The sequence below is a fragment of the Eubalaena glacialis genome, chromosome 13 (assembly GCF_028564815.1).
Source record: "Eubalaena glacialis isolate mEubGla1 chromosome 13, mEubGla1.1.hap2.+ XY, whole genome shotgun sequence".
NCBI lineage: Eukaryota > Metazoa > Chordata > Mammalia > Artiodactyla > Balaenidae > Eubalaena > Eubalaena glacialis.
Genome location: NC_083728.1, coordinates 9,022,281 through 9,049,539, shown reverse-complemented (window position 1 = coordinate 9,049,539; position 27,259 = coordinate 9,022,281). Strand labels below are relative to the sequence as shown.

Here is a 27,259-nt window from a genome sequence, read left to right as displayed (position 1 = left end):
GAGGGGATGCTCAGTCCATATTCTGGGTTCAAATCTCAGCACCTCCGCCTCACCAGCTGTCTGCCGGTCATATAAACGCCTCAAGGTCTAGTTTCCTTCCCTGTAAAACGGGAATGATATCAAGTTCCTGTCTCAAAGGGGAGTCACGAGAATTAAATGTCAGTACATAGAAAATAAAAATATGGAATTACCATGTTGTATACCTAAAACTAATATCATACTGTGTCAACTATACTTCAATTTTAAAAGAAAGAAAAGAAAGAAAGAAAGAAAGAAAGAAAGAAAGAAAGAAAGAAAGAAAGAAAGAAAGAAAGAAAGAAAGAAAAGAAAGAGAAAGAAAGAAAGAGAGGAAAGAAAGAAAGGAAGGAAGAAAGAAAAAAGAAAGAAAGAAAATGCACAGCCCGATGCAAATGCTCAGGAAAGGTGAACGCTCCTCCAGTCTGGTAGAAACAAGAAATGCATTTAGGGAAATTCAGATGAGTTACTTGCCCTTCGAATCTTGATTTCCTTAACAAGTTTCTCTCAAGCCAAAAGAGTTAACACCTTTAGAAGAATGCCTCCTCGAGTCTTAATGAAGTTTTCGTGGATTTGTTTTTCATGAAATTTTCTTTTTTATCCAATTTAAAGGATTACCCTTTAGTCTTCAATCATATTTTTCCAACTGTCTTGCCCTTTTATGAAATGACGGCAATAGTAAACGCCAACTGTATTTTTTTATCCCCTTAACTGGCAAGATCAAAACTTGATATCCACCCCTATGATGACACCAGTTTTTCAGTGTTATTGGTTAATGAAATTCCAAAAATCTGAGCACCCTGGCCTCCCCAACCCAATGGAAGGTCTTCTTGGACAGTCGCTTTCAGCTGCTTTTGAGATGTTTGTCGTGCACTTGGCTGCCCTCGAGTTAGAAAGTTCTTCCTCGGGGAAGCGGTGCCCTTTCTTTGGGTCCTCATCTGTCTGTGACAACTAGCACAGGGGGAGTAAACCAGGGACCACGCTTGGGCAGCTCTGATGCAATCGTCGGGCAGACATTTAGGAGCGTGTGCTGTGAGCCCTTTCCCTCCCATGGAAGAGGTGAGAATCCTCGCTGTGGATTTTGGAGCTGATGCCTGGTCTGTTTTATATTTGTTGACCCAGCGATCTACAGTCGTTGATTAATTTCCTAAAGTTGGCCTAGAAAGCCAGCAGCCAGCCTGCTGTTGGTGACTGAGGCCTTTGTTCCCTTACAATTGCTATTCTGAGCGAATACTGTCCCCGTGTGGACAGAGGCTGCATTACCATTGCCTGGGAAAAAACTTTTGGCGGGGGGGGGGGGGGGGGGCAACGTTTAAGGAAGTGGCTCTAATGGGCTTTCCCTAATAAAACTCAAGTTCCCTCTCTACCTGTCCTCTTGTTTAGGTTCTGAGTGTTCCAGAGAAAGTAGTCCAATTAAGTAGAGACTGCTCTAAGACGAGGGTGTGAATTTAGGCTCCACTGCTAAGTGGACATCCCCTCCCAGGCTGTTTTCTTTTTTTTCTTTTTTGTTTTTTAACATCTTTACTGGAGTATAATTGCTTTACAATGGTGTGTTAGTTTCTGCTGTATAACAAAGTGAATCAGCTATATGCATACATATATCCCCATATCCCCTCCCTCTTGCGTCTCCCTCCCTCCCACCCTCCCTATCTCACCCCTCTAGGTGGTCACAAAGCACGGAGCTTATCTCCCTGTGCTATGCACTGCTTCCCACTAGCTATCTATTTTACATTTGGTAGTGTATATATGTCCATGCCACCCTCTCACTTCGTCCCAGCTTCCCCTTCCCCCTCCCCATATCCTCAAGTCCATTCTCTAGCAGGTCTGAGTCTTTATTCCCGTCATGCCCCTAGGTTCTTCAAGACCTTTTTTTTTTTAGATTCCATATATATGTGTTAGCATACGGTATTTGTTTTTCTCTTTCTGACTCACTTCACTGTGTATGACAGACTCTAGGTCCATCCACCTCACTACAAATAACTCAATCTCATTTCTTTTTATGGCTGCAGGCTCAGTTTTCTAATCAATAAAATGGACCAGCAAGCCCCAGACATAACTTGTGAGACTGATAGAAAAACCAAAAGCTAAAAACAAAATACAGCCTATGCTCCTTGGCATGAATAAGGAGTCAATAAACATTCACTAGAATCAGTTCTCATAGAGAATTTTATGCCCATATTATATAACAATTTTTCAAATGTTGTAATTAATAGGGTACCAATTCACTGACTAGCACAGTAGAAGTCTTGGTGGGTTTTGCCATGAAGGGTTGCCTCAGTGACTATCATTCATTCATTTACTCATTAAATATATATTTAATAATATTTAAAATAAAATATATTTCTTTAGCAACTCCTGGTTATCACTGTTCCAGGCATTCAAGACTCAATCGTAAAGTGCAATTACTATCGTTTAGACTAAAAGTCTGGGGGAAAGTAACACACTAAAAATGGGTTCTCCTATTGAAAAGTAAAAGAAAAAAAAAGTGTATGTGATATAATAACCCATAGGACTAAACAATTCCACTCCTAGGTATATACTCAAAAGAACTGAAAACAGATATTCAAACAGAAACGTGTATGTGCAAGTTCCTAGCAGCACTATTCCCAACAGCCAAAAGGCAGAAACAACCCAAACGCCTATCAACAAATGGAAGGTAAACAAATGTGCCGTATCCATACGATGGAATATTATTCAGCCATGAAAAGGAATAAAGCACTGATTCCTGCTGTCACATGGGTAAACCTTCAAAACATGATGCTGAGTGAAAAAGCCAGGCACAAAAAGTTCCATGTTGTATGATTCCATTTGTATGAAATATCCACAATAGGTAAAGGCATAGAGACATTTGCATAGTTATAACTACTGATTTTTCAGCTTTTAGAATCAAACTAGATAAGTATGGACAACGTTCTTACGGTTCTTATGGTTCCAGGACCCAGATCAAGTGTCACCAGTCTTGAACATGGAACAGAAAAAGTACAAATGACACAAATTGAGAAGTGGAAGCAGAGATGTGATGAGACGGGGCAGGCAACATCGTTATCATAATTTCACAAGAGGTGATGAGACGGGGCAGACAACATCGTTATCATCATTTCACAAGAGGTGATGAGACGGGGCAGGCAACATCGTTATCATCATTTCACAAGAGGGGAGGCAGAAGGTCCGCAGTAGAGCAGCTGTTCTCAAGTGAAGGAGGTGCTGCCCACCCCAAGGACACTTGGCAACATTTTCCTCACATAACAGGCAGATCCTCCGCTTTGGGTAGGGGCGTGGGCAGGAATGCTAACGTTCCGTCTTGCAATAAATGGTCAGTTCCACGCAACACAACTTTGTCCCCCCCAAAATGCCAACAGTGCCCCCACTGAGAAACACTGCAACGGGCAAACTAAAAATCCTGGCACAGTGGAATGGAGAGGATTCGAGAGACAAGAGCCAGTAGCCATATCGCTGGTAATGCCAGTAGAAGCTTGGAGAAACGGTCTTGCATCAGCAGAGCAGCACTGAGGGGGTAGGGAGGCAGTGCAAGACCCTCGTTTTTCACTATAAACACTATTTGGCTGTTTTAACCATTTGCATGTGTGATGTTGTTTATTTTTACATAAATGGCCATTTCAACAGTATGGAAAGGGCTGTGACATAAGGAAACGCTATCAGCTACAACATTTCACTTGAATTTTTAAATGTTTTCTTATGTCACATGCCCTTTGGTTTCAAAGGCAAATCCAGCTTGGAACTACAGAGCAGCTGCTTGTTTTTCAAGGGAAGAAAATGCATCATTTGAAGCCACACAATTCACATCTCATCTCAACAAAGGAGCACCCACGTTTCTGTTTACCTGATGACGGGCGCCACCATGTGGCAATGATGTGTCCCCAACCTCAGTCCACACTGCCTGAATGAAGATTCTCGGAGAATTTCTAATTTTGTAGCATTCACACTATTGCAAATTTGGTGCGTACCATGGAACGCTAACATGTATCTAATTCACAATTTCAAATTTGCATAAAGACAGACCTCGCTGTGTCAGCTGGGGTCCAGTGAGGCGGATGCTACTTCTGAAAATCTGTAAACTTCTCAACCCCACGCGTCGTTTGTATTGTAGATGAAAGGAAGCCATCGAGCTGGCTGTGATTTACGATTATTTGCTTTATATTAAGGATCAGCAAAAGGCAATAAAAAGAGTCATTAGTGGATTCCATTTTCCAATTTGCTACACTTGCCTGCTCACCTTCAAAACTAACCGATAATAATGAGGGACAGTTAATACAAGTTCAACCAAAAGTTCAAGACTTGCTGTTGATTTTTGACATTGCCTTACTGTTTCTGGTCAATAAAACCATGGATCTTGTCGTTCTGCAGCTTTGCACCCTGCATCTGTTGGCCACATGATAATGGAAACTCCTTAACCGGCTAACCAGCACCTCTGCAGCCTCTTCAAACCCTGCCCTGGCAGAAAATTCTCTTACTCAAGTGGATCCCACCTACTGATGATCCCTGAAGTGGGTCTTTCTGCCTTCAACCTCCAGAAGGAAGTTGGAAGGGAACAGCAGGCGCAAACCCTCTCAGATCCATGTGCAAGTCTCAGATTAGGTGACACTTCCAGGAAGCCCTCCCGACCTTCCTCATGGGGTTCAGATGCACCAACAGGTGGGGTCTTCCAGGAATGGGAATCAAGTTCAACATGGTGGGATGAGCAGCCCCACAGGGTCTCTACTGTATGAAAGCTCAACCCCACTTGGAGGTAACCTCAGTGACTCAATGACCATGTCCCGGCATGGAGCTGGAATAGGGCTGTGACTAAGTCCAATCATGTTAATCCTCTGCTCAAAGCCCTCAGTAGCTCCCCATCACGCTCAGAGCAAAAGTCAAATCCTTCCAACAGCCAGCAGGTCCCCATCTCCTCTTTCCTCAGCCACCTGGCCAGCCGGCCGCCTGCACCTTCTCACTGTTCTTGAGTAACCCAGGACCTTTGCACGAGCCACACTAAGCCAGATCTACTTCCAGAAGTTCTTGATGAAGTCACCTTAGAAGGGAGGAGGGGGTGGAGGGAAGAGAAGCAGGGAGACAGGAAAGCAGGATGGGTTCGTAGAGAAAGAGAAGACGGCAGGAGGGCACAGGCTCAATCCGCTCCCCCTGGAGCTGAGAGGCTCCTTCCTCCAGGACTAGATTTCCTTTAATGTTGGGACTTCACCACACCCTCCCCCCACTTTCCAGGATCACTGATTTGAACCTGGACTTTCCTGCCCCACATCCTCCCTGTAAACTAGAAGGCAGAGGCATCTCCATCCTGCCCCTGGCTCTCTCTGAAGCCAGCATCTGAGGCAAAGAGGAGAAGACGATGGCGACCAGTTTCTTTCTTCCTTTTTTTTTTTTAATTAAACTGGGTTTGGGGCATTCCTGGAAATAAACATCAAAATAGAAGTGGTGTCATTCTACTGTAGAGTTACAGTCACTGAGTAATGAACATAAAGGCTAGCTCATGGGATGTTGAATTACAAAAATGTTAAATATTTCAATAAAATCATATTAATAGAGTCTCATAGTTCCTGCAGCATTTGCAATAACACAAATCACTATTGCTCTGTCTTGGGAAATTTTGTCCCAAATAGTTGAATAGCAAAGCTGGTTGGACAAGTAAACGAAGCTTGTTTACAACAGCTCCACCTGGTGGTGTAGTTTATTTAGCACTTCCCAGGGTTAAAATATCTGGGGTCTTGGTCAGTTCCATGGGGAAAATAGTCTTGAATTATTCAAAGTGTTCGATTATTGACTGTCTTTAAGAACGCACCTCTCAAGTGCAATTTGGCAAAAGTGAATTGTGCTCATCGCCTTCCTCATGACTAGAGACTGGTTTGGTCCCAAATGTAATCAAACCCCAGTAACTGCTTCAGCTTAATTCACAGAAATATTCACACTTGACAAAAACTCACATAGAAACTATAGCCAGCTACCCATCTCTATGTTAAAAGTACAGACCTAGTTCAACCCCTTTACCAGCCATGGACAGGTTACTTAAATTCTCTGGGCCTCGGCTTCCTCATCTGTCAAATGGCGAGAATAAATTCTCCGCCTTAAGATGATGCATGTAAAGCCCCTTCATGCTTTTCTATTAAGTAAATGCGCAACGAAAAATCAGAAGACATGGATTCTGAACTATTAAAGGTGGTTATTTTAGAGGAGGAAGTTTCACTTTCTACGTTATAGATTTACACGAAGCTTGCTTCTTCATGAAGACATATTGTGCTTGTAGTTTTAAAATTAACGGGTTTTTTGTACTGTGGTAAAATACACATAACACAAAATTTACCATTTTAACCATTTTCAAGTGTAAAACTCAGTGGCATTAAGCACATTTACACTGTTGTGCTTCCATAACCACCCTCCATCTCCAGAACATTTTCATCTTCCCAAACTGAAACTCTGTCCCCATTGAACTCTTCATCCTCCTCCCCTACCCCTCGTTCCTGGCAGCCACCGTTCTACTTTCTGTCTCTGTGGACTGGACTATTTTAAGTGGAATCATGCAGTATTTGCTCTTTTGTGCAAAATCAGGGTTTTGTAATGGAGTATACAGGAGGCGTCAAGCAATACCTCTGTCTTCTGTAAAGCCCTCAGTCAACTGTATTATTCCAAAAGTCCTAACAGTGTGGTCCAGGGACCTCCTACGGGTCCAAAAGACCCCTCAGGGGGTCCAAGGGTCAAAAGATCTAATACCAGGAAATTATTTGATTTTCACACTCTCTCTCGAGTGGAGTTTTCCAGAGGCCACATGGTGTGGGATGTCCCCAAAGACTGAATGCAGGGCAGTAAGACACTAGTGACAGTGACAAAAAAGTGAAACAATGCCATTCTTCTCATAAAATGTTTTTTCCTTGGAAATTTTGTTATCTACCATGAAAAGATATGTTATTTACATTAACATGTAGTGGGTTTGTTTTTCCTCATGAATTAAAGTTTTAATTCCGTTTTAAACCAGAATATGGTAAATATCAATAGGCATAACCCACATAAAAAAAACTTTCGAGGACCCTGAAGAATTTTTAAGAGTGTAAAGGGATTCTGAAGCCAAAAGTCTTCAGAATGGCCGAATTCTGTCAACCTTTCCTACAACAAATGATGCTTGGATTGGCATAGACCAAGGAAAACTTTTTCTGCATATATATCGGTGATTTGTGAATGGCTAAACTTCTCAGACGTGACTAATACCCTTTTCCAGGCGCTATCTCTGCTCTCCTGCAACCTGATTATCAAATTCTGCCCTCAAGCCATCTCCACATCCTCACCCTCACAAACACGCACACCCAGTAAAAAAGCAATCATTCAAGTACTCCAGACCGAAGCTCTCTCAATCCTAGCTACCGTTTATTCCTCTAAAATACCAGTCCCACCCACAATCATCCTCTCGGTAAAACTCCTCTCACTTGGTATACTGATGTATAAGCAAAAATAAACTAACCAGTGGTGAGTGTGAATTACATTTGTTGCCATGGAAATGCTTATGTCAAGGAACTCAGTAATTAATTTCAAAGGTATGAGGTTATTCTGACATAATTCTAGGCAAACACCTCTCCGTCTTTAATGAATCGCTGGGCTAGAATAAACCACATATATTATCCATCCTTCCATCCATCCATCCATCCATCCATCCATTCTGCCAACAAATATTAAGAGTGCCAATCTCTGCATAGGCCTGGGGATACATTGATAACAAATTTCTGCCCTCAGGGAGTTCACCTGCAACTGGGGGAAGACCAACCAAACAAATGCACATTATAATGGCAGGTGGTGCTGAGTGCTAGGAAGAAAAATAATGCCAGATCCAGAGACAGAGAGGGCTGGAGAGACTTGAGGGCTGGTGACGTATAAGCACTTGAACGTGGATTATCCAAGGTAAAGGAGGTACCAGGCATGAAACAGCAAGGGCATCACTGCTGAAAGAGGAAGGTGCCTAAGATGTTCCAGAAGGACAACCAAGTCCCCTGTGGTTGCCGTAATCAATGAGAGGAGGGGATGGGGGAAACCAGGGGTCAGGCCTGGTGAGCAAAGCCATGGCCAGGATTGGGTTTTATACTGTGAGTCATGTAAGATCATTGCAGGGTTTGAGCAAGGATGGGGTAAAATGACCTCTATTGTAAAAGATAGTTCTGACAGCCATGTGATTAGATGGAAGAAGAGGTTAAAGAGGGAAGAGGGGAGACTGAAAAGGTGAAGTCATCAAGGTGAAGTTCGTGTCTTGGTCTAGGGTGATGGCAATGGAGGTGACGGGAAACGTCCATGTGTCCGGATGTGTTTTGAAGGAATAGGGGGAACAAGTTTGCTCTTAAATTGGACGGGAAGTGAGAAAGAGGAGCCCAAGGTGACTGAAAGGGTTTGGTCCCTTCCACAGAGTGAGGAAGACGGGCTGTCCTGGGTTGCCATCATTCGGGGCATGCTGAGCTCAGATGCCAGCTGGGGACACGGGTGCAGATGTGCAAGAGGCAGCTGTGAGCGACACATCTGGGCTCAGGGGCAGGGCCAGGGCGTGGACAGTCCTGAGGCCGGACCAATGCGGACAGAGCCCTGAACCCTGGGTCCTGCCGGGTCCTGCCATGTCAAGAGGCATGGAAGGGAAAGATCCACCTGTTCCTAAAATCCCTGCTGGGGCTGCTGCAGGTTAAAGTGAAAATCCCTGGGGCGCTGAGGACGGCAATCCGTCCACTGATGAGGATGCTTGTGAGGCACGAAGCTCAGGGACACTTTAACCATCATTATGATGAGATTACAGCTACCCAAACAGAATATCCAGGAACCTTAGGTAACTTCTCACTCTTTGGAGTAAATAAGAATCACCTGGTGTGCTTGGTAGGCATTCAGGTTTCTCAACCCTGCTCCAGACCTCCCAACCAGAATCCAGGGGAGGCCGGGCTGGGAGACATGCCAGGTGATTCTGATTCTACGGCTACAGTCCATAGGAGCCATAGACATTCAGGAGTTTGATGTGTGTGCAAAAGTGAGGATGCAATTTCACTGTGACGAATAAGGGTAAAGGGCAGAAAAGAAATGTGATTTTTTTTTTCTTCTTTGGTATAACTTTTCATAAACTCACATGTGACAAAAGGTTGGAAATCTTTTGTCACATGAGTATGTCCCATTCATACTAGGAAGTAGAATCTCATTGAAAGGCTGTACAATTGGATAAACATCAGGTGCCCAAGTCCCAGACATTGGCACAGAGATGTCACCTGGGCACCACAAACAGCCAAGTTCTGAGGAAGGAAGGGCAGACTTAGGTCTAACCAAGTCTGAAAATGAACCTGAGATTCTGCACTTCTCTCTGACCCTTGGAAAGAGAGCCGAGTGTAACAGAAGAGATGCCTCCCTCATAACGCCCAGCAAAGCTGTCTGGCCTTGGGATCACACGTGGCCTTCTGGGGACCTCGGGCTCCTCGTCTGTCCGAGGAGGGGGTCGAGTGCAGCCTCTGGAAGTTCAGCTCTCTCACCCTCTTGACATTACACAGCCACGGAGGGCTCTTGCCTTCTTTCTTTTGCAGCGCTTTCCTGAGCCGGGCTAAGATACGGTCAGCCTATCCATGCAAAAATTTTGAACTTTAGCTATTTGAGAAACTGTACAGAAAAAAAGGGTTGAATACATGAAAGTAGTTAACAGTCACACACTGTACGTGTCCAGAGGTGATGCAGTAGAAGTGCGATGGGATGAAGAAGCCCCCGCCTCCCCAAAATTGAGATCTACTTTAAACCTCTAGACTTTTATTTACCCGTTTATAGGACTACATATAGAGGCTGGAGACACAGGTTAGACGAAACCACAAATATGCAATAAACCCAAACAAGAAAGTGAGAAATTCTATAGGACAAATGACCCAGTTTCTTCAATAAATAAAATGCCATGAAGAGTGTGTGTGTGTGTGTGTGTGTGTGTGTGTGTGTGTGTGTGTGTGTGTGTGTCGGGGGTAGAAGGTTAAGATTAAAATCGGGTTAAGAAACTTCATCAACTAAACCGAGTAAGTGGATCTTGTTTGGATCCTGACTGCAACTTACCAGTTGTCAGAAGACGTTTCTGAGACAACCAGGGAATGCAGACAGACATGGAGGTCAGTTATGAGAAATCGTTTTCCGTTTAGTTAGGTGTGATCAGGAAAAGCCCTTATCTGTTAGAGATACTTAGAAGTATCTGAGGAATGAAATTAAATCATGTCTAAGATTTGCTTTAAAATACTCAGGAAAGGGGTGGGGAATCACAAAGAGTCTGGCAAAGTGTCGCTGGCGAGCGCATGGGGACTCATTATACTAATCTATTATTGTGTATGCCTAAAACTACATTTATAAAAAGTTAAAACAAATCAGAAAGCAGGGACACAATAAAGACCAAAGCCCAAGACTGCAAAACACCAAATCTATATTTACATCCACATACAATAACATAACTTTAAGCTGAAATATATCATAAATAAAACAAGTAATGTCTACGGTTTGACAACTTAAGTATCAACAATTAAAATAAATCAAACTGGAATGAAATAAATACATAAACAAAAATCCAACAGATTGTACCTCTATTATATGTACTGTTGTCTCAAAGAAAAAAAAAAAAAACACAAAACCAGTAGTATCCCAATAGTTAATACTGATGGACAAAAAAAAAAAAAAAAACATATTTTGGAGTACAAGGGCTGTGGAAAGAAAAAAAAAAACTGATATTTTTATGCACTCAGAAATGTGGTTAAAAAGGAGAAATCTGAAAGCCCCCAAAAATTTCAGCATAACACGAATTGACTTGTTTTCAAATAGATTTGGTGATTTTTTTTTTTTTTAAATACAGATTTAAATTTCAGCCCTCTATTATCATGTATCCCCTTTTAAGATTTATATTTATCATCACAGCAAGCTTTCTGTAACACTCATTGGATTAGGTAAGGATCAGGTCAATCACCTTTGCAAATGTGTTAATCTTCAAAAATAGGCTATAAAAGTGCAAAACTATGAAAACAAACATCTAGATTATGTACATATGGCTCAGCTTGTGAACAGGAAGAAAGGTAAATAGTGTACACTTTCCTGATACAAAGCACTTCATCACGATGCCAGCAGACTGATCTCAAACCAGGTCTCCCTTTTCACCTGGGAGTTAAGACTTTTCTATCGAGTAGGCGTCATGTTGCATAATGAAAACAAACAAAAAAAATCAGGATTCTTTGAGGACATTACCCTTGCTCTAATGGAGAAGGGCAGGGCAAGAAAAATTAACAGTGCAAATTTACTTTTGAAACAGTTTTCTTAATAAAGTATTTTGTGGTCGCTAAACCCAGGTACTGCAGAATACACTCAGCCATGGACAGCGGATTAAGAGAACAGAAGTTTAAAACATCTAGTAAGCCAGCTGGTGGCCAGCCTCTCATTAAAACCCAAATTGCATGTACACTGAGAAAAACGCTGCTGCTTCAAAACAACCAAAAATGGGAAGACAACTGAGGTCTCAAAACAGATTACCTCTCCCCTGAGTACCAGAAAACTCAGCCAGCACTCCTGCAAAATCCATGTGTCTGTAATTAACCTGAGTGTGTCCACAGTTAACCCAAATGCCAGACACACCAAGACTTCCAAATGCAAACCTAAAATTTACCCCCAAACTTTCATTTCTTTTAAAATTGTTTCCAATATATATATAATTCACATGTACAATTTAGTGTTTATATTTTTATATATGAGTTTAGGCAAATGCCAGAAAAACCCAGGAACTGTCCAACAAAAATGACTAATTTGATAGAAAACAAATTTAAGTAACTCCACATACGATTTGGTATGCTTACTGAATGTGTGGCTGGCCTACAGAGGAAATGCTTCCCTGTAGATACACGCACTTAAAAATCCCACAAACCATGCCATTCCCTCAGAAAAGGGCTGTGGATCTGGGTCCTTCTCAGATGACATACTGAAATTTGCAGTAAAAGGGGACCCAATTCAGAATGGCTGATCTCCGTACATGCAGCACATATTCATAGGGGGTCAACGCTTCTGTTAACAATTCTGTTAAGACAACAGACTGCGGAGGATTTCACATAATACAAATCATTGAAAAATTCTTTTTTAAAAAACACACATTTTGAATGAAAAGAGGACAAGTAGCAGAAACATGCTCAAAGCGAGGCGCGACGTCAGAGGAAAGAACACGCACAGTTCTCAACAAGCAGGTTTACAACGTATATTTACAGTTTTACCTGAGGTGCAAGCGTTATATACCTTCTCCCCATCCCACCCCCCAGCCCAAATGATTTCTTTTCAGCAGCGCTCAAGTATGCAAAAAAACTCCACTTCTTATTTGGTCAATTCTAAAAAAAATATTATTCAGGGCAAAATAGAGATGTCCGGTCTCCATTTGTGTACAACCCAACTGTTCCAACTATAGTTTTTATTGCTATTTGGTACAAAAGTTAACAGAACAACTTTACAAAACCGTAGTGTTCCTTATATGTTATATGTACAGTACAATCACAGCTTATTTCAGTAGCTTTCACCATCTGCTTTTTTCAAAAGATGAACTAATTCAATTTCATGGAGAGTACACATTTATATCCATCAAGACCTAAGGGGGGGGGGGGAAAGGTTTAAAAATGATTAGGATAAAACTAAATACAGTTTACAAAAATCTTAAAAAAGAAAAAAACAAGTATAATAAATAAATAGAACTAACGGGATCTAGAAATGCAATGGGTTCCATTTAAGCTTAAATTTTGTGACCAAAGTCTCAGGAGTCTAAATAAATAAAAGCTGCACTATTTAGGGGATGCTAATATATACTTAACAGTGATTTAATGAAGATGATTTAACCAAGAACCAGAATTTACATCAGACACAGTTGCCAAAGGCAACTGCCACCTGTAAGAAACTCTGGAAGTTTATACCCTATGAAAGGGAAATTCATGGCACGGACCAGGGGTGTTTAACAAAACAAATGACCTAGAATAACCTCCCCCATGAGAAGGATGGTGCATAAAACATGTGTAACAATATTTGTTCAGCCAACATCTATTGAGTTTTATGGCTGAAATTCCCAGCGATGGGCCAGCCACTGAATGAAGGAGGCTCCTCCTCAGCTTAGCTCGGAGTGGAAGCCCGACGCACAGGTAAGATGGGCACAAACGGGTAAGAACCACAGCTCAGACGGAACACAAACAGGGAAGCCCCAGTTCCCGGCAAACATTCTGCAGAGATGATATGTGAGCTGGTCCTGAAATCTCAGAACAAGGTTTGGCAAAGAGGGTGCAGGAAGGATGTTCCCGGGGAGAGAGAAATGCAAGCAGAGTAGCCCAGAGGCTGCAGGAAGAGGCCGGAGCTGGATAAACAGGACGGTTCCCATCTCCTGTTACATGCAGTGCAAATAATCTGTTGCTTACAACCTATAAATTTTCTGTTTTCATGTTTTAAGGCAGAGTGGATTTAATCTCATTCCTGTGATGACACCAGTCTCACACCACTGGCATCACCTGAGCGGGAGAGAAGGATGTAGAGCTGCAGAGGCTGACGGGCCCCATGTGTCCCAGTGAAAACAGAAGGAGAAATTCTGCCCTGGTCCATGAGCCTTTATCTCTGTACCTAGATCTAGCAGGCGCTCAGTCAAGAGTATGCTCCATGGGGATATGGTGGTGGTTTGACAGGACAAGAGTTATCTGGGAGGGAACTAAATCGGTCCATGAGCCCCAGTTTTTCCATTCAATTTATTGTTAAAAGCGTCCTAGTGTGACTCTCACACAGACATCATGCCCTCTGCCCAAACTTGGAAGTAACTAAACTAACACGTGTACAACTCCAAGAACACTGAGGCTTCGGGGTAGCTACCGTTAGATACATTTGCCATGTGAACCAAAAAGTCGAAATAAACCTACTTGCTCTGTCCCACTTCCCTCCCCCAACAGATAAGGATTTATAAAGGCTTTGAACAAGCTCTTAAACTGGAGGGTTGGGGCACAGGCCTTGGACTGTGCAGACCTACAACCAAAAGTAGGCAGCGTAAGGCACTGGGCAAGTTACATAATCCAAGTCTCAGTCTCCACATCTGTAAAGTGGGCACAGGACCTCCTAACGCAGGGATCGGCAAACTTTTTCTGTAAAGGGCCAGACAGTTAATATTCTCGGCTTTGCAGGCCATGAAGTCCCTGTCACAACTACCCACCTCTGCTGCTGTGGCACCAAGCAGCCACAGACAATACGTAAAGGAATGGATGTGACTGTGTGCCAATAAAACTTTATTGACAAAAACAGGTGGCGGGCAGTTGGCTAACCCCTGACCTGATGCTGTAAGAAGGATTAAATGAGCTCATGGCGATAAAACACTTCACTCAACGCCTGGCATGAAACAAATGCTTAGTAACTTCCAGTTGCTATTGTTGTTTTTACCATTATCATCGCCGCTGATATGCAGAGACCGGGAGGACTCTGTTTTAAGACACTTCAAAATTCAAATTAAAAGCAATTTTACTTCGTATTATTATATTGGATAAGCTAGATGGTTTATTTTCAATTAAGTAAAATCAATACATTATATGTGCTCACCTTTCATCCCCAAAATAGGAAATCAAGTTTTTTTGTCATTTGGTCGATAATGTGCGTTCCCAATAAAATTCTCATAGTTCCTCTTCTGTAGCATGCTGCTAGATAAGTGTTGATAGGACACAGGCCTTTTTCCTGATTGAAAAAAAAAAGCATAAAAGGGCATTTAGAATTAAGTTCAACAGTTAGGTAAGATGTGTGTGGGTTGTCAGAAGTCAATTTTCAAAATTCCTAACTGATAATGTGACCAGAACACATAAGACGCATACATGTTATAAAGATACTTACAAGGTGAAATGTTTTTAACTGCCATGAGGACATCTCTTAGCACAGAATTTTAAGTCACTAAAGCTAAAATTATCTAAGTGCTAGGTGGTCATTAGTAAAAATTAAAAAGCTAAAAGGAAACAGCAGCATAAGTATTTTAAACCTTTGCGTATGATGAACCAAAACTGTGTGGAGGAGGAGGGAAAAAAAGACTGATTTACTTGCAACACAGAGCCTTTTCTCTTCAAGTAAAGACACAGTTATGACTCATGTCCATTTTAAGTGCCGAGGAGGGGAAAAAAAAGGGATGCTTCTAATCAAAAGGCTGCAAAAATTATCTCTTCATCAGACTTTTAATAAAAGTCACTGGAGTGTATGAAAGCAATTGTTTTTTAATTTGCTGTCCCTACCAGATCAACTGGCATCAAGCCATCCTTGATAGAGCATTGTCACCACACACAATCTTTAATTTGAAATTAATACAAACTGAGAGGTTCAAAATGGATTTGTCCCTTTGGGGCGGACAAACCTGCAGAGCTTGTATCTGACAAAGGAAGGCATGGTGGTTTCATCACGTTTTCCAAAGGGGACAGGTCCCCACGACACTCTGATCTACTTTTTTGCAGGCACAGGTATGTGTCAGACACCTCTATGAAACTGTCATGAGTTAGCAAGGGCATTAAAGACACCAAAGTATCTATGAGGATAATGGACAATACGGGGAAAAACCGTGCTTTTTACAATCCACTTAAATACTTAACAAAGGCTGAAGAAGGCAGCACGGTTCTGCAAGTCTGAGCATCAAAGCTGTTCAAAAGATGCTTTAACCAGCAGTTCTTAGCCTTCTGCTCTGGGGGATCAAGGGTCCTCACGGGTATTTACTGAGCACCCCTTGCACCGCCCTGTGCCGGGCACCTGACAGGGCTGCATATCAAAGTTATATAAAACGCATTTTCTGCCCTGAGTGAGTTCACAGTCTAGTAGGGGTGGTGAGACACGGACAGAAGTACCCCACCTCCGGGCTCCCATCTCCCAGGCTGGGCTGGGCTGGAGCGCTAGACGCAACACACATGCGCAAAGGAGAAAACTAGACCGTGACGAAGTCAGGTGAGCGAGCGTAAATGACACCTGACATCAGACTCCTGGGTCCTCAAGCGCTTTTCATCATCCTCCCAACCAGGGAGAAAATTAAATTAAAAGAGCGAGATTAAACACTGGGGAATAAGCTTTCGTCCTGCAGGGCTGAGCTTGGGGGCCCCGAACCACTGCCCAGCCTCGGAACGTCTCGCCCTCCCGGAAACCCCCGCCTCAAGGATGCCCACCTTCCAGCGCCGGCCCGGCCGCGGGGCCCACGGGGCCGCAGGGGAACAGGGCTCCGGCCGCAGCGAAGGGCTTCTGCGCGGGCAGCACGGCCGCGTCCGCCTCGCCGGTGCTCAGGAAGCGGGGCCGCGCAGGCAGCGCGGTGGGCGGCGGGCACGCGCACTCGGGGGGCAGCAGCGACGTGAGGCCGCGCACCACATGGAACTTGGGGAGGTCGAAGGGCCGCCGGTAGTGGGGGCCGGGTTGGTCCCCGTCGAGGGCCGGCGCCCCGACCCTCGGCCGCTTGGGGAGCGGCTCGCCCGGTTCGGTGCCGGCGCCGCGGCCGCAGAAGTAGTCCCGGGCCGGCGGTGCCCAGGGGCCGTCATTCCTGGGGGTGTGGTCGCTGCAGCCATTGAGGGCGGCGCCCGGGGCGGGCTGGGCCGGGGCCCCGGCAGGAGGCTGAGGCTTGGGCTTGGGCTCCAGCCGCTTGGCTTTATCCGCGGCCGGGGCCGGGGTCGCGCCGGCTTTGGCGAACATCTCGGAAGGCAGCTGCCGGGCGGCGGACCCCGGCCCCCCGAGGCTCTGCGGCGGCCGGTGGGACTTCAGGTTGCTGGGGGCTAAAGTGCTGGAGTCGATCCCTGAAGTCAGAGGGGCTTTGCCGGGCCCCGCGGGGGTGGGCTTCGCTTTCTCGGACGGCAGAGGTCTGGGCTGCGCTGGGAAGGCGGGCCTGGGCTTGGGCTTGTAGGGATTCGACAGGGGAGGCACATCTTTCCCCAGTAAAGCTGGGGGGCATCCGGTCCGTCGACTTCGAAGCAGAGACTTGTTCCGACAGTTTCTGTGGCTGTCAGGGTTGTACTTATGCTCCAGTCTCTGGTGCATCGTTAGAACCTCTGGATAAAATGTCTTGAAGGTGCAGAACGGGCAGGTGGTACTCGTGGTCACACTTTTACCCAAAGAAGCTGCCGGGCAGCAGTGGGAAGCCCCGAGGGATAAGTTTAAGGGTTTTTCCTGACAGTCTGCGTCGACCTCCGCTTTCTTCTCTCTGTGGCCGACCTGGACGTGATGGGCCGCCCGGCCGTCTGGGTGAGGGGCCACGTCCACTTCTGTTCTGCAGGTGAGGTTGTGTGCCTGAGGTTCAACTGCTGATCTCTTTTTTAACACGTCCAAAGAAGCAGGGGCAGGATTTTTGCTCAGTTTATCAGCACTGTCATCAGCTGCGTTTTTACTGAAATCCTGAGTATCTTTGTGTACTGCTGAGAGGACAGCACTGCCCAGAACGTTCTGAAAGGCAGGGGCCATCCCCTTCAGTTGCTTTGCAGGTGAGCTGCCTTTAACATCTTTGGCACCATCAAAACATCTTTTCAGATTTTTGGTTTGCGCACTGTCGGCGGTTAGAAGTGCATCTTCCGTCTCCTGGTTTTTCCCCTCGTTCCTGACTTCAGCAGCAGCATCAGCCTGCTTGTCCTTGTGGTGTCTCTCCAGGTGATACCGCAGAGAGGTCTTCTGGGCTGCAGCATAGTCACAAAATTCACATTTGTATGGTTTTTCACCTAAAACAAGAAATGTCACTCTTTTACAGAAGTTTATGAAAGGCATCGAAACAAATAAGACAGAGAAAATGGGGTCCTTTCCTTTTCCCTTCCTGTCTATTAATCTTCACATCCAGGATCTGTCATGAGTTGTTTGCTTCATCACCCTTTCTACCCCAAATATTTGAAAACGTGAACACGTCTTTAATTTAAAAAATTAAAAAGCACACTTTAAAATTATCTCATTTAATCTTCATAACAGCCTTACGGGAGTGACTATTATCCCACTTCTACAGCTAAGAAAATGGGAGCACAGAAGCGTTAAGTAATTTGCCTAAGGTTGTACGCCAGTGAGCAGAAGAGATGCAAATTCAAGTCCACACAGCCTCCTAAACTATTATGTTACAGCTGCTTCTACAACCTAAAGAAAAGATGATTGGGAATTCCCTGGCGGTCCAGTGGTTAGGACTCCGCGCTTTCACCGCCGAGGGCGCATGTTCAATCCCTGGTCAGGGAACTAAGATCCCACAAGACGTGTGGCACGGCCCCCAAGAAATTAATTAATTAAAATAAACTTAAAAATAAATAAATGATTATTAAATATATTCACTGCATTCTAAATCATAAAAATTAATGCGAAAGAGCTGTAGCATTAAAAAACGTTAAAGAGGTTTTAATAAGATGAGAGTTAGGATAAAGGAGTGAGAAATTAACTTCACAACAAGAACAGTTCAAGTTACAATGACACTAAAGGAATCAAAATGACAGCTACAATCGACAGACTACACATATATTCTTAAGCTAGTCCAAGGATCTAGCAGAATATCTGAACACAACAAAAAAAAAAAAATCAGACACAGAACTACATCATAATCCTCTGAACTAATACATGCTGTAAACAAATCTAAGAAGTTCCTTACCTGTATGTGTTCTGAGATGAATATTGAGGTAATAATTTGAACGGAAAAACTTTCCACAATAACTACATTCTCTTGAGGATGTAAGATGCTTTATTTTTCCTCCATCATCATTTTTATCTTAAAACAGAAACAAAAATAATTCATGTAAGAAGATGGCTCAAGTATGTGAACAGGGCGAGCTGACTTAAAGATTCTTGATAGAAACATTTTTGGAAAGTATAAAATAATTTTTATATTAGGTGTTGGCTAAAAACATGCCAAATGTTGCTTTGAGGTTGCCTGCAGTATTAAAGCACGTGTGCATCAGTTTTTTTTCTGAGCAGAGCAGAGTTCACTGTTAAAGATTCAGTTCTTCATCTACCTCGATCACAGGACCATTTCACAGACTGAAACCAACGGGCAGCTGTCCGCTCTCCCAACAAGTCTGAGACACGCAGAACCTGGCAAACTCAAGCTGGACCTGCACACGGGCTGGAATAACCAGCTTCTTCAGAATAAGTAATTTAGAAAACCGAGCCAATACAAATCGCTGACTTTCCCAACCACCAGAGGAAAAGCTTTTTATCTTAAGCTTAAGCAAGTTACCACTAGAGGGCAGTGAGCACAACTTAATCTTTACAGAAAATAAAAAAGCTTGGCCCTGGGCAAACACCTAGGAAAGTTTGTCAAAATTTAGCAACGTTTTTGGAAAGCAGGTTGTATTATCCACAAGCACTCACACGGGCAAAATGTACCTGACAACTCAAAATCTGTCCCCAGATGACACGGGGTTGAACTTTAAACTTCACTCTCTGCGGCCTGATCAGGACAGGGGAGTAAATGAAGGTCCTGGGGGGGCCCGCTAATGAGAGGAGGACACAGCAGCCCTCCCAGTCGTGCTGCAGTTAAAGTACCGGCTCGCCAAATATGGGCGTAAGTTCTAGATAAACCTCCTCTTATATTATTAAATTATGTCATATTACATATATCACAATATGACAACAGAAGTCGGGTCATCTCTTTAAATTTAGCATAACTTGTCCTTTTGCCTTGAAAAACTGTAATTCCCTACTAAATGGCCTCTTCCTGGCTCCTTCCACATTCCGCAGTCTAGATTATAGATTTCACTGATTTTAAAAAGCAACTTATTAGTAAACCACGGTGAGCCTCCAGGTACAATAAAGACAGGACTATATAGGGAATTCCCTGGCAGTCCAGTGGTTAGGACTCCACATTTTCACTGCCGAGGGCCCAGTTTCAATCCCTAGTCGGGGAACAAGGCACGGCCAAAAAAAAAAAAGACAGGACTGACTATAAAATCTCTGTCACCCCTACACTTCCCTGAACACAATGTAGCCACCTCTAAACCTCTAGACACTCTAAGACAGCAGAGACAACCCTTGATCTAAAAAGGTGTCATGAAGACTTTTAAAAATAATTTACATGAACAACTATTATTAAAGCTATTTATAGCTTAAAGTTGAAAACAATAAAGATAAATTATTTACTCTGCTTTCTGATCTTAAAAGTAAATCTAAAGAAAGCCAGGCTGATAGTAAATAACAATAAAATAAATCTAGACTAGAAGACCACATCATAATATTAATTCATTAAAGTCCATTCCCTAACGTAGAATGCCCAGCTCTCTTTCTGACAATCACACCCAACTTTGTAGCTGGGCTTGCACCTCACTGCAATTTCCTACTTCCAGCTATGTGTCAGGATTTACGGTATGTTGCATCATATCCAAAACGTTATGAAACGCCTTTATTCTAACACAAAGGGCATGAAACCTCCACATCTACCTGGTTCCTGCTCCTTTAGCACCACCTGTGATTTTGCTGTGCTGCCCTTTAAAGGACATTTTATAAATAGGCAGTTGAAATCATCCTTGGGAGGTGAAAGACAAGGGGTCAATGAACCAATTCTGTAAACAGGGAAATCAGGGCAAAGAAAGGTTAAGAACACGAAATGGGTCACAGAACAAGGCAGTGGTAGAACCAGACTCAATGCAAGTCTTGGCGCTCCCAGCTATCATGGGCTTGTCTATCTGCCTGCCGACTGGGCCCAAGTTTTCCACCCAGTTCTGCCCACACCACCTACTGGCAGAATGTGACCGGCTAGCTCATGTCTTTCAGGGCACCGGGGCATCTATCTCACAGGCCTAATCACCGCCCCATTACTACAGGCCCACGAACAGCACTGCCACTAAGAGGAATCACGTAGAAGACTGGAGGGCTGGTTTAAAGTCATGTTTATGATGTCATTAAGACACCATAATGGGTTTTCTAGATTTCTGAAAAATGAAGACTGTAAGCATGCTAAGTGCTAGGTTTCCTGTCTCCCAGGAAACTCTAAACATGCTAAATATTTGATATGAAAACTGCTGCTCTCACACCCATCCTGTGATCAGAAAAAGAACTGGGCACCGGCTTCAGAGAAGATGTATTATCTGGTCACATTCACCCTGGATCTCACACACGGGGTTCCTAGAGACATCAACACACAGTCAAGTTACAATGCAAGAGGCCAGCATATGTTTAAACCCAAGACCAGTCTGTAAACGATACTGTTTCTCTAAGACTAATTCATGTTCTCATCATTCCCGTGTTGATTATGCAGGGGTTTATTCACTGTTCTCCAGCAGCAGAATCCTCTATTCAAACAAAATATTATTAAATGGATAGAGAAGCTGTGGTTTACGTGAAGATGGGCACGACCTGAACCACAGGTGGAATCCTCTGCCCTAGATGATGCCCACCAGGACTCAAGAGATAGGTCAACAGGCCCTCAGCGATGGCTTCCGTTTCCCATAAACGCCATCAGTACATTAAAATTTTGACTGAGCAAAAGTGAGATCTTTAAATCATCTTTGGTGTGTTCACATTCTCCTTCCTTTACAAATTGTTTCAGTGACTGAGCTGACTGTGAATGAATACTTGCCCCCAGACAGGAAGGACAGGGGACCAGGCAGCACCAAATGGCCTAATACTCTTTCTCTGGTTGACAACCATTCCCAGTACTGATCTGTGCCCACAGATATCCGTTTGGAATAAACGTGTGAAAGCTGGCCCTTGATAGAAAGGGAAGTGCACTGCATATAAGGATAACTTGTTTTTATAGATTAAGATCAGAAATGTTGGGAAACTGTAAGGGAAGGCCAGCATCTCTCAACCCTAACACTACTGGCACGGGGGGCCTGCCCTGTGCCTGGGAGGATGTGTAGCGCATCCCAGGCCTCCACTCACCAGGTGCCAGCGGCACACACACAGCAACACAGTGGTGACGACCAAGACTGTCTCCAGACACTGCCAGATGTCCACTGGGGGCAAAATCGCCCCAGCGAAGCAGCGCCGATGCACGAGGTAAAACCATGTGTGTCCTGGGACTTCCCTGGTGGCGCAGTGGTTACGAACCCGCCTGCCAGTGCAGGGGACACGGGTTCGAGCCCTGGTCTGGGAAGATCCCACATGCCGCGAAGCAGCTAAGCCCCGTGCACCACAACTACTGAGCCTGCGCTCTAGAGCCCGCGAGCCACAACTACTGAAGCCCGCGCGCCTAGAGCCCGTGCTCCGCAACAAGAGAAGCCACCGCGATGAGAAGCCCGCGCACTGCAACCAAGAGTAGCCCCCGCTCGCCACAACTAGAGAGAGCCCGTGCGCAGCAACGAAGACCCAACGCAGCCAAAAATTAATTAATTAAAAAGTAAAGATTGGTTTAATAAAATAATGTGTGTCTCTTGTTAGCAAAGTATGAAATCACATCACTTTTAGAACAGGAAGAAACCTCGATGAGCCTTTTAACTCCACCCTATCGTTACAGAAAAGAGAAAGTGAAGGCCCCGAGAGGCTAAGGGACTTACAACAGGGGGATGACACCAGACACAGCCAGGACTCAAACCCACCTCCCCACTCCGATAACCGGCCAGTGTCCTCTGGCACCGAGCAGAGGAGGAACAGTGCACCACCCAGCAGCTTACCCAGGTGGAGCCCTTCTGGAAGCCCATCCTCGGACCCGTCTTCAGAGCCACCTTCTCGATCAATGGCTCCGTTCTCCTCCAGGGTGGGAGGCAGGTCCGGAGAACAGGTCCTCGGCTGCCTGCCATCCACTGACATGGGCGGCGACTCGGCATCGGCCCTGCGGTCCTTCTTGTGCACCCGGGAGTGCAGGACCAGCTGGTGGTAGGTTCTGAAGGCTTTGCCACACTCAGAGCAATGCGTCGGCTTCTCTTTGTTACTGGCTAACTTGGGGTCCGCGTCCACGGAAGGCACTTCACCGGTGGGGTGTCTGGGCTTCTCCTTATCTTGTGAGAGACCTGGACAGCCGCTTTTACTTGTCTTGGACTTCCCGGAACCTTCGGGATGGCTTTTATTCGTGTTCCAAATTTCCCCCAGCTCTTCTTTGTCTGAACAGGACTCGTCGTTGTCAGTGCTCCCCTCCTGGCCCGGCTGCTCCTTCACCTCTCGGCACACGGCGACCTTCCCTTTGGTGGCCAGCTGCCAGGCTTGGTAGGTGGTGAACGGGTCCAGCTGAGGTATCCATTTGGCCGGCTTCTTCGCGATCTCAGGGTGAGATCTGGGTCTTAGGTTTAAGAACTGCAGCAACTCTTCCCCCGGAGATGGCATTCCCTCCTGCTGCGTGTCTGTCTGTGAGCTGCGGGTACCGGAAGCAGTGTCTTTGGTGTGCATCTTCCTGTGATCAATAAGACTTTCTTTATTTGGAAACAGAAAGCCACAAACCATGCAGATCTTGTAAGGAGATGAGACGCTCTCGGCCGCATGCTCCTGCACCACCTCGTTGATGGTCGCCGGGCTCTCCAGGCCTGGCTGCGGTCTGCTCTTGGCCCCCGACTTGCCAGTGTGCGTTCGCATGTGATTCTTCAGAAACCAGGGCTCCTTGAATCTTCTGCCACACACATTACACCCGTAAGTGAAAGAGTCCTTGTGTTTCTTCATGTGGATCTCAACGTCGAAGGCGACTCGAAACGTCTGCCCACACACCTCACAGCTAAGTTCTTCATTTTCCTTGCAATTCTTATCCTTTGGAGGTTCTGTTCTCACCTGAACTTTATCAAGGGGACTCAGATACTCTGCTTCAACACGCAGAACGGCAGGCTCACAGAGGATAGGCCGATGTTGCATTAAGACGTGTTTATTGAGGTCTTCCGAACGTGTGAAGGTCTGACTGCAAAACATGCAGTCCAAGGGCATATACCCTTCTATCTGGATTATGTTTTTCTCCTGCGTGGCTCTGAAAGGAACAGCGGCGGTCCCTTTTATTGTCATGGCATCATCGATCTCCATTTGGGTGCCAAGAGAATTGCCAATAACTTCTGGTCCATCCATATACATCAAGAGGGATTGAGTTGGCATGTTTCCTGTCTCTTGAGGATTGTATATAAAATTAGAATCTGGGTGAGGAATCTCTGGAGTTGGAATAAGGCCACTTGTAAAGACTTGTCACTCACACGCCCAGCAGCCCGAGGCTTCAAAACTAGAGCAAGTATGTTATAAAAATTCAAAAGAAAGTGTATATTCCTCTGACTTCTTATCTTCAGAAGTCTCAGGAAGCTCAGTGATAAAAACAATCACTGGATCTTTCCACAACCCAGGCAGACAGACTCCCCAGTGCTCGGATTCAGAGACGAGTCAGCACAAGGCATGAGTTCTCTTTGTCTTCATCAAGTGAGTGATTCAGCTGAGCAAGAAGTCAATTCCAGCAACCTGGAGACAAGGGATTTCCAAAACCTAGAGGAAAAAAAAAATAGAAACGGCTAGCTCCAGTCAGAGAAAAGAGAAGGCTGGCCGATGACTCACAGTGGTCCTTCCCACGAAGCACAGAATGTACCTAATTCAGCTGCTTCGCTTTTAACTAATACAGCGCATCCTGTTAAACAAATGCGCTCGTTAATTAAATCATTAGCATTTTATCCAATCAGTACCCTTATCAAACTGCCAGAAATTCATGCAGTTAAACTCAAAACCTGGTACTTTAATGATTTAAATCTAAAATGTAAAGTTTCAGGACAGAAATTGTCCATTTCAGCTGACTACGTTTTAACTGCCACTAAAATGTATCCTCACAAACAACCTGTATAAGTATAGAGACTATAAGAACTGTAAAAAATAACAATAAAAGCACTTTAGGTAAAATTTCAAAAGCCAGAGCTTCAAACTGTCTTACAGACAAAACATACAAGAAACACAAATGCCTAAAAGCACACTCAAAGATTAGCCATACCTAAGTCAACAACATAAGCACAAGAAAATGGGAACCCTTCCTAAAATCCCCATTCAAGAAACACACTTCAGAACCGTTGCTCCTCCTGGCCAAGCAGAACCTTGATATTGATGTATTTTGGTTCACTGGATATTCTGGCCCTCATTCCACTGCCCAAATCCCAGTTTGCTTTTAACAGCGTCAGGCAAGGTAGGGCTTCCTTGTCCAAACAACAAATAAGGAAATACATACACAAAGCTACTCTGTGAATGTACACATTTAAAATAAAATCCTCAACATAGCTGGTTCAACATGGCTTAGTATTTCAGCAGAAAATAGATCCTCTCATTTCTAATCCACCTTTCACATATGCACTGGCCAGGTAAAAAATGCATGAGTTGATTTAACTCTACAGGGTCCGATTTAGAAGCTAATTTTCACTCTTGGAGAAGAATTAACCTCTAAAGCCAACGCCCTCCACCTTTACGGCAAGCACAGGAATTGTTTTTAAATAGTCCCAACTCCTTTAACTGAAGTCAGTTAATTCTACCCAAGAAAACAAAAAGACATGCAAACTATTCCCACCACAGTCAACGTTATATTAAAAAAAGCACACAACTTTCCTTCTCTCCACTTCCTCAAAGAGCAAGGGCCTGTAGGCTCAGAAGAGGAGGAAACATTTCTTCCACTTCTTTACGCTCAGAGAAAGAAAATTCTCATACTCCCTGTTATCTTTAGTTTTGAGTAAACTAGATCTTTAACATTAAGCTTTTCTAAATAAGACTGCAGATCAAAGTTTAGGGTACAGAAAGAATGGACTCAAGTGTTTTATCTTAATTTCTTAGTCTTTTATTGCAATCACAGTGGAGGATAAACACACGGGCTGGCTACCGGCTGCTGGGTAGGACAGAACAGAACACTCCAGAGACCTGAGTTCCAGTCCTGGCCAAGTCACAACCTTAAAGCTGGCACCACCACGTACCTCACCTTTCTCTGTCTACTTAATGAGGGTGGTTAAATTACAGGACCACTTGTCGGGTTCCAAAACTCTGTGGTCCTGGGGTTAGATCTACATTTATGGATAGACATACTCAAAAGAATATTTAATGATTATGCTAATCAAGATGTTAAATGATATTTGGATCTGTGATTGATAATTCGGGTTTCTGTGTAGTCATTTACTCATTCAACAAATATTTACTGAGTGCTAGTGTCCCAGGTAATATTTTAACTGAAGAAAGTAACAGCACACACTCTAGAAAAGCAGTTCTCAAACCCGACAACACTGTTTTCACTGGCCAACAGCTGAATGAGAAATAGAAAAACTGCTCAATGAGCTCTACACAAAGCTATGTGAATTAATTCCAATTTGAATAAAGATTGTCCTTTATTTGAGGTCCTTTCTACTTTCTGGTGCCAAAATACCCTTTTCATAAAACGAAAGAGTGGCAATAGCAGGCTTTTTTTTTTTTTTTAATGTCCTAATTTGGCAAAATCAAAGTCCCCCAGGTCAGACCTCAACATTATTTTTTTTTTTTTTTAAGAAATTTGACTAGTCTGTGACATTTTTAAGTTTGGGGGAACTCCACTTTTCTATAAATAATCTTTCCCCAAAAGACACCAATCCTAAACTCAGTATCTGGATTAAACATGATGTGGGTACATCCCTATTATTTCCCACGTGGGGTAACAGCATATACTGGAAATTCCTGTCTTAGAAAGACAGTTCAGTTTCAACTCTATCTCTGAAATGTTAAATATCTGGGTTAAGTAAGTCATCATCAGCTTCCAACACAAGACCTAAAGGATTGGTGAAGGAGCATAGTGGGAAAAACCTTAGGAGAGAGAAGAGCTTCAGTTTTGCCCAAGAGGGTGAATAGGAGGGAGGGAAGGATGTCCCAGGCCAGGGAATCTGCGGGTGCAGTCAGATGGGGAAGACAACCCTCCCAGGCAAAACCCAAGGACTTCTTCCTCCAGGGAAGCTTCTGGGACAGATTCTGATGGTCATTAACTGTGCCCAGCTGTCCCCAGCACTAGGGTCACAAACAATCCTTACTATTCTCCCAAAAGATTCGAAAACTATGGGCCATTCCTTTAAAGTAAGATCCCAGGGGCAGAGACCCTGTCAGCCCGGCTCACTGCTGCCCCCCAGTGCCTAGAAAGAGTCCCTGGCACAGGGTGAGGCTCTCAAGAAACACCACATAAATCAGTACAGGTAGAGAATGAGTACGTGTATTTTTGGCCACAGTCACCAACCGTAACTGACTTCATATTAAAATTAACTTGAATGTTCATCAAGATTTCTACACGGCTATCTGTGGCTGCCATCTAATTGCCATTTTCTGCAATGTTAAGAGTATAATAAAAAATGAATCATATATAATCATACCATAAAGTTAACTAGTAGAAGCAAAACTGCATCACTTGGCTTTATAACCACTCTCCTTATTGACCTACCAAACCCAAAATGCAGGGCCTGCT

At 44.2% G+C, this 27,259-nt stretch overlaps 1 protein-coding gene across 6 annotated transcripts in view; it reads right to left on the bottom strand.

Annotated features, from left to right (window-relative positions):
* Positions 1 to 2,933: 2,933 nt before the first annotated feature.
* Positions 2,934 to 27,259, bottom strand: part of ZNF217 (zinc finger protein 217) — a 48,030-nt gene continuing 23,704 nt past the window's right edge. For 4 of the 6 annotated variants that reach the window (XM_061209616.1, XM_061209619.1, XM_061209620.1 and 1 more), the window contains 4 exons: positions 22,539 to 24,306; positions 18,581 to 18,697; positions 16,155 to 17,681; positions 14,235 to 14,700 (listed from right to left, as the gene is read on the bottom strand). In XM_061209616.1, the coding sequence (XP_061065599.1) occupies positions 14,591 to 14,700; positions 16,155 to 17,681; positions 18,581 to 18,697; positions 22,539 to 23,931 (3,147 nt within the window). In that variant the 5' untranslated portion in view covers positions 23,932 to 24,306 and the 3' untranslated portion in view covers positions 14,235 to 14,590. Of the gene's footprint in view, positions 2,974 to 10,437; positions 12,602 to 14,234; positions 14,701 to 16,154; positions 17,682 to 18,580; positions 18,698 to 22,538; positions 24,307 to 27,259 lie in introns of those variants that run through there. The other 2 variants (XM_061209618.1, XM_061209617.1) reach the window with 2 other exon arrangements.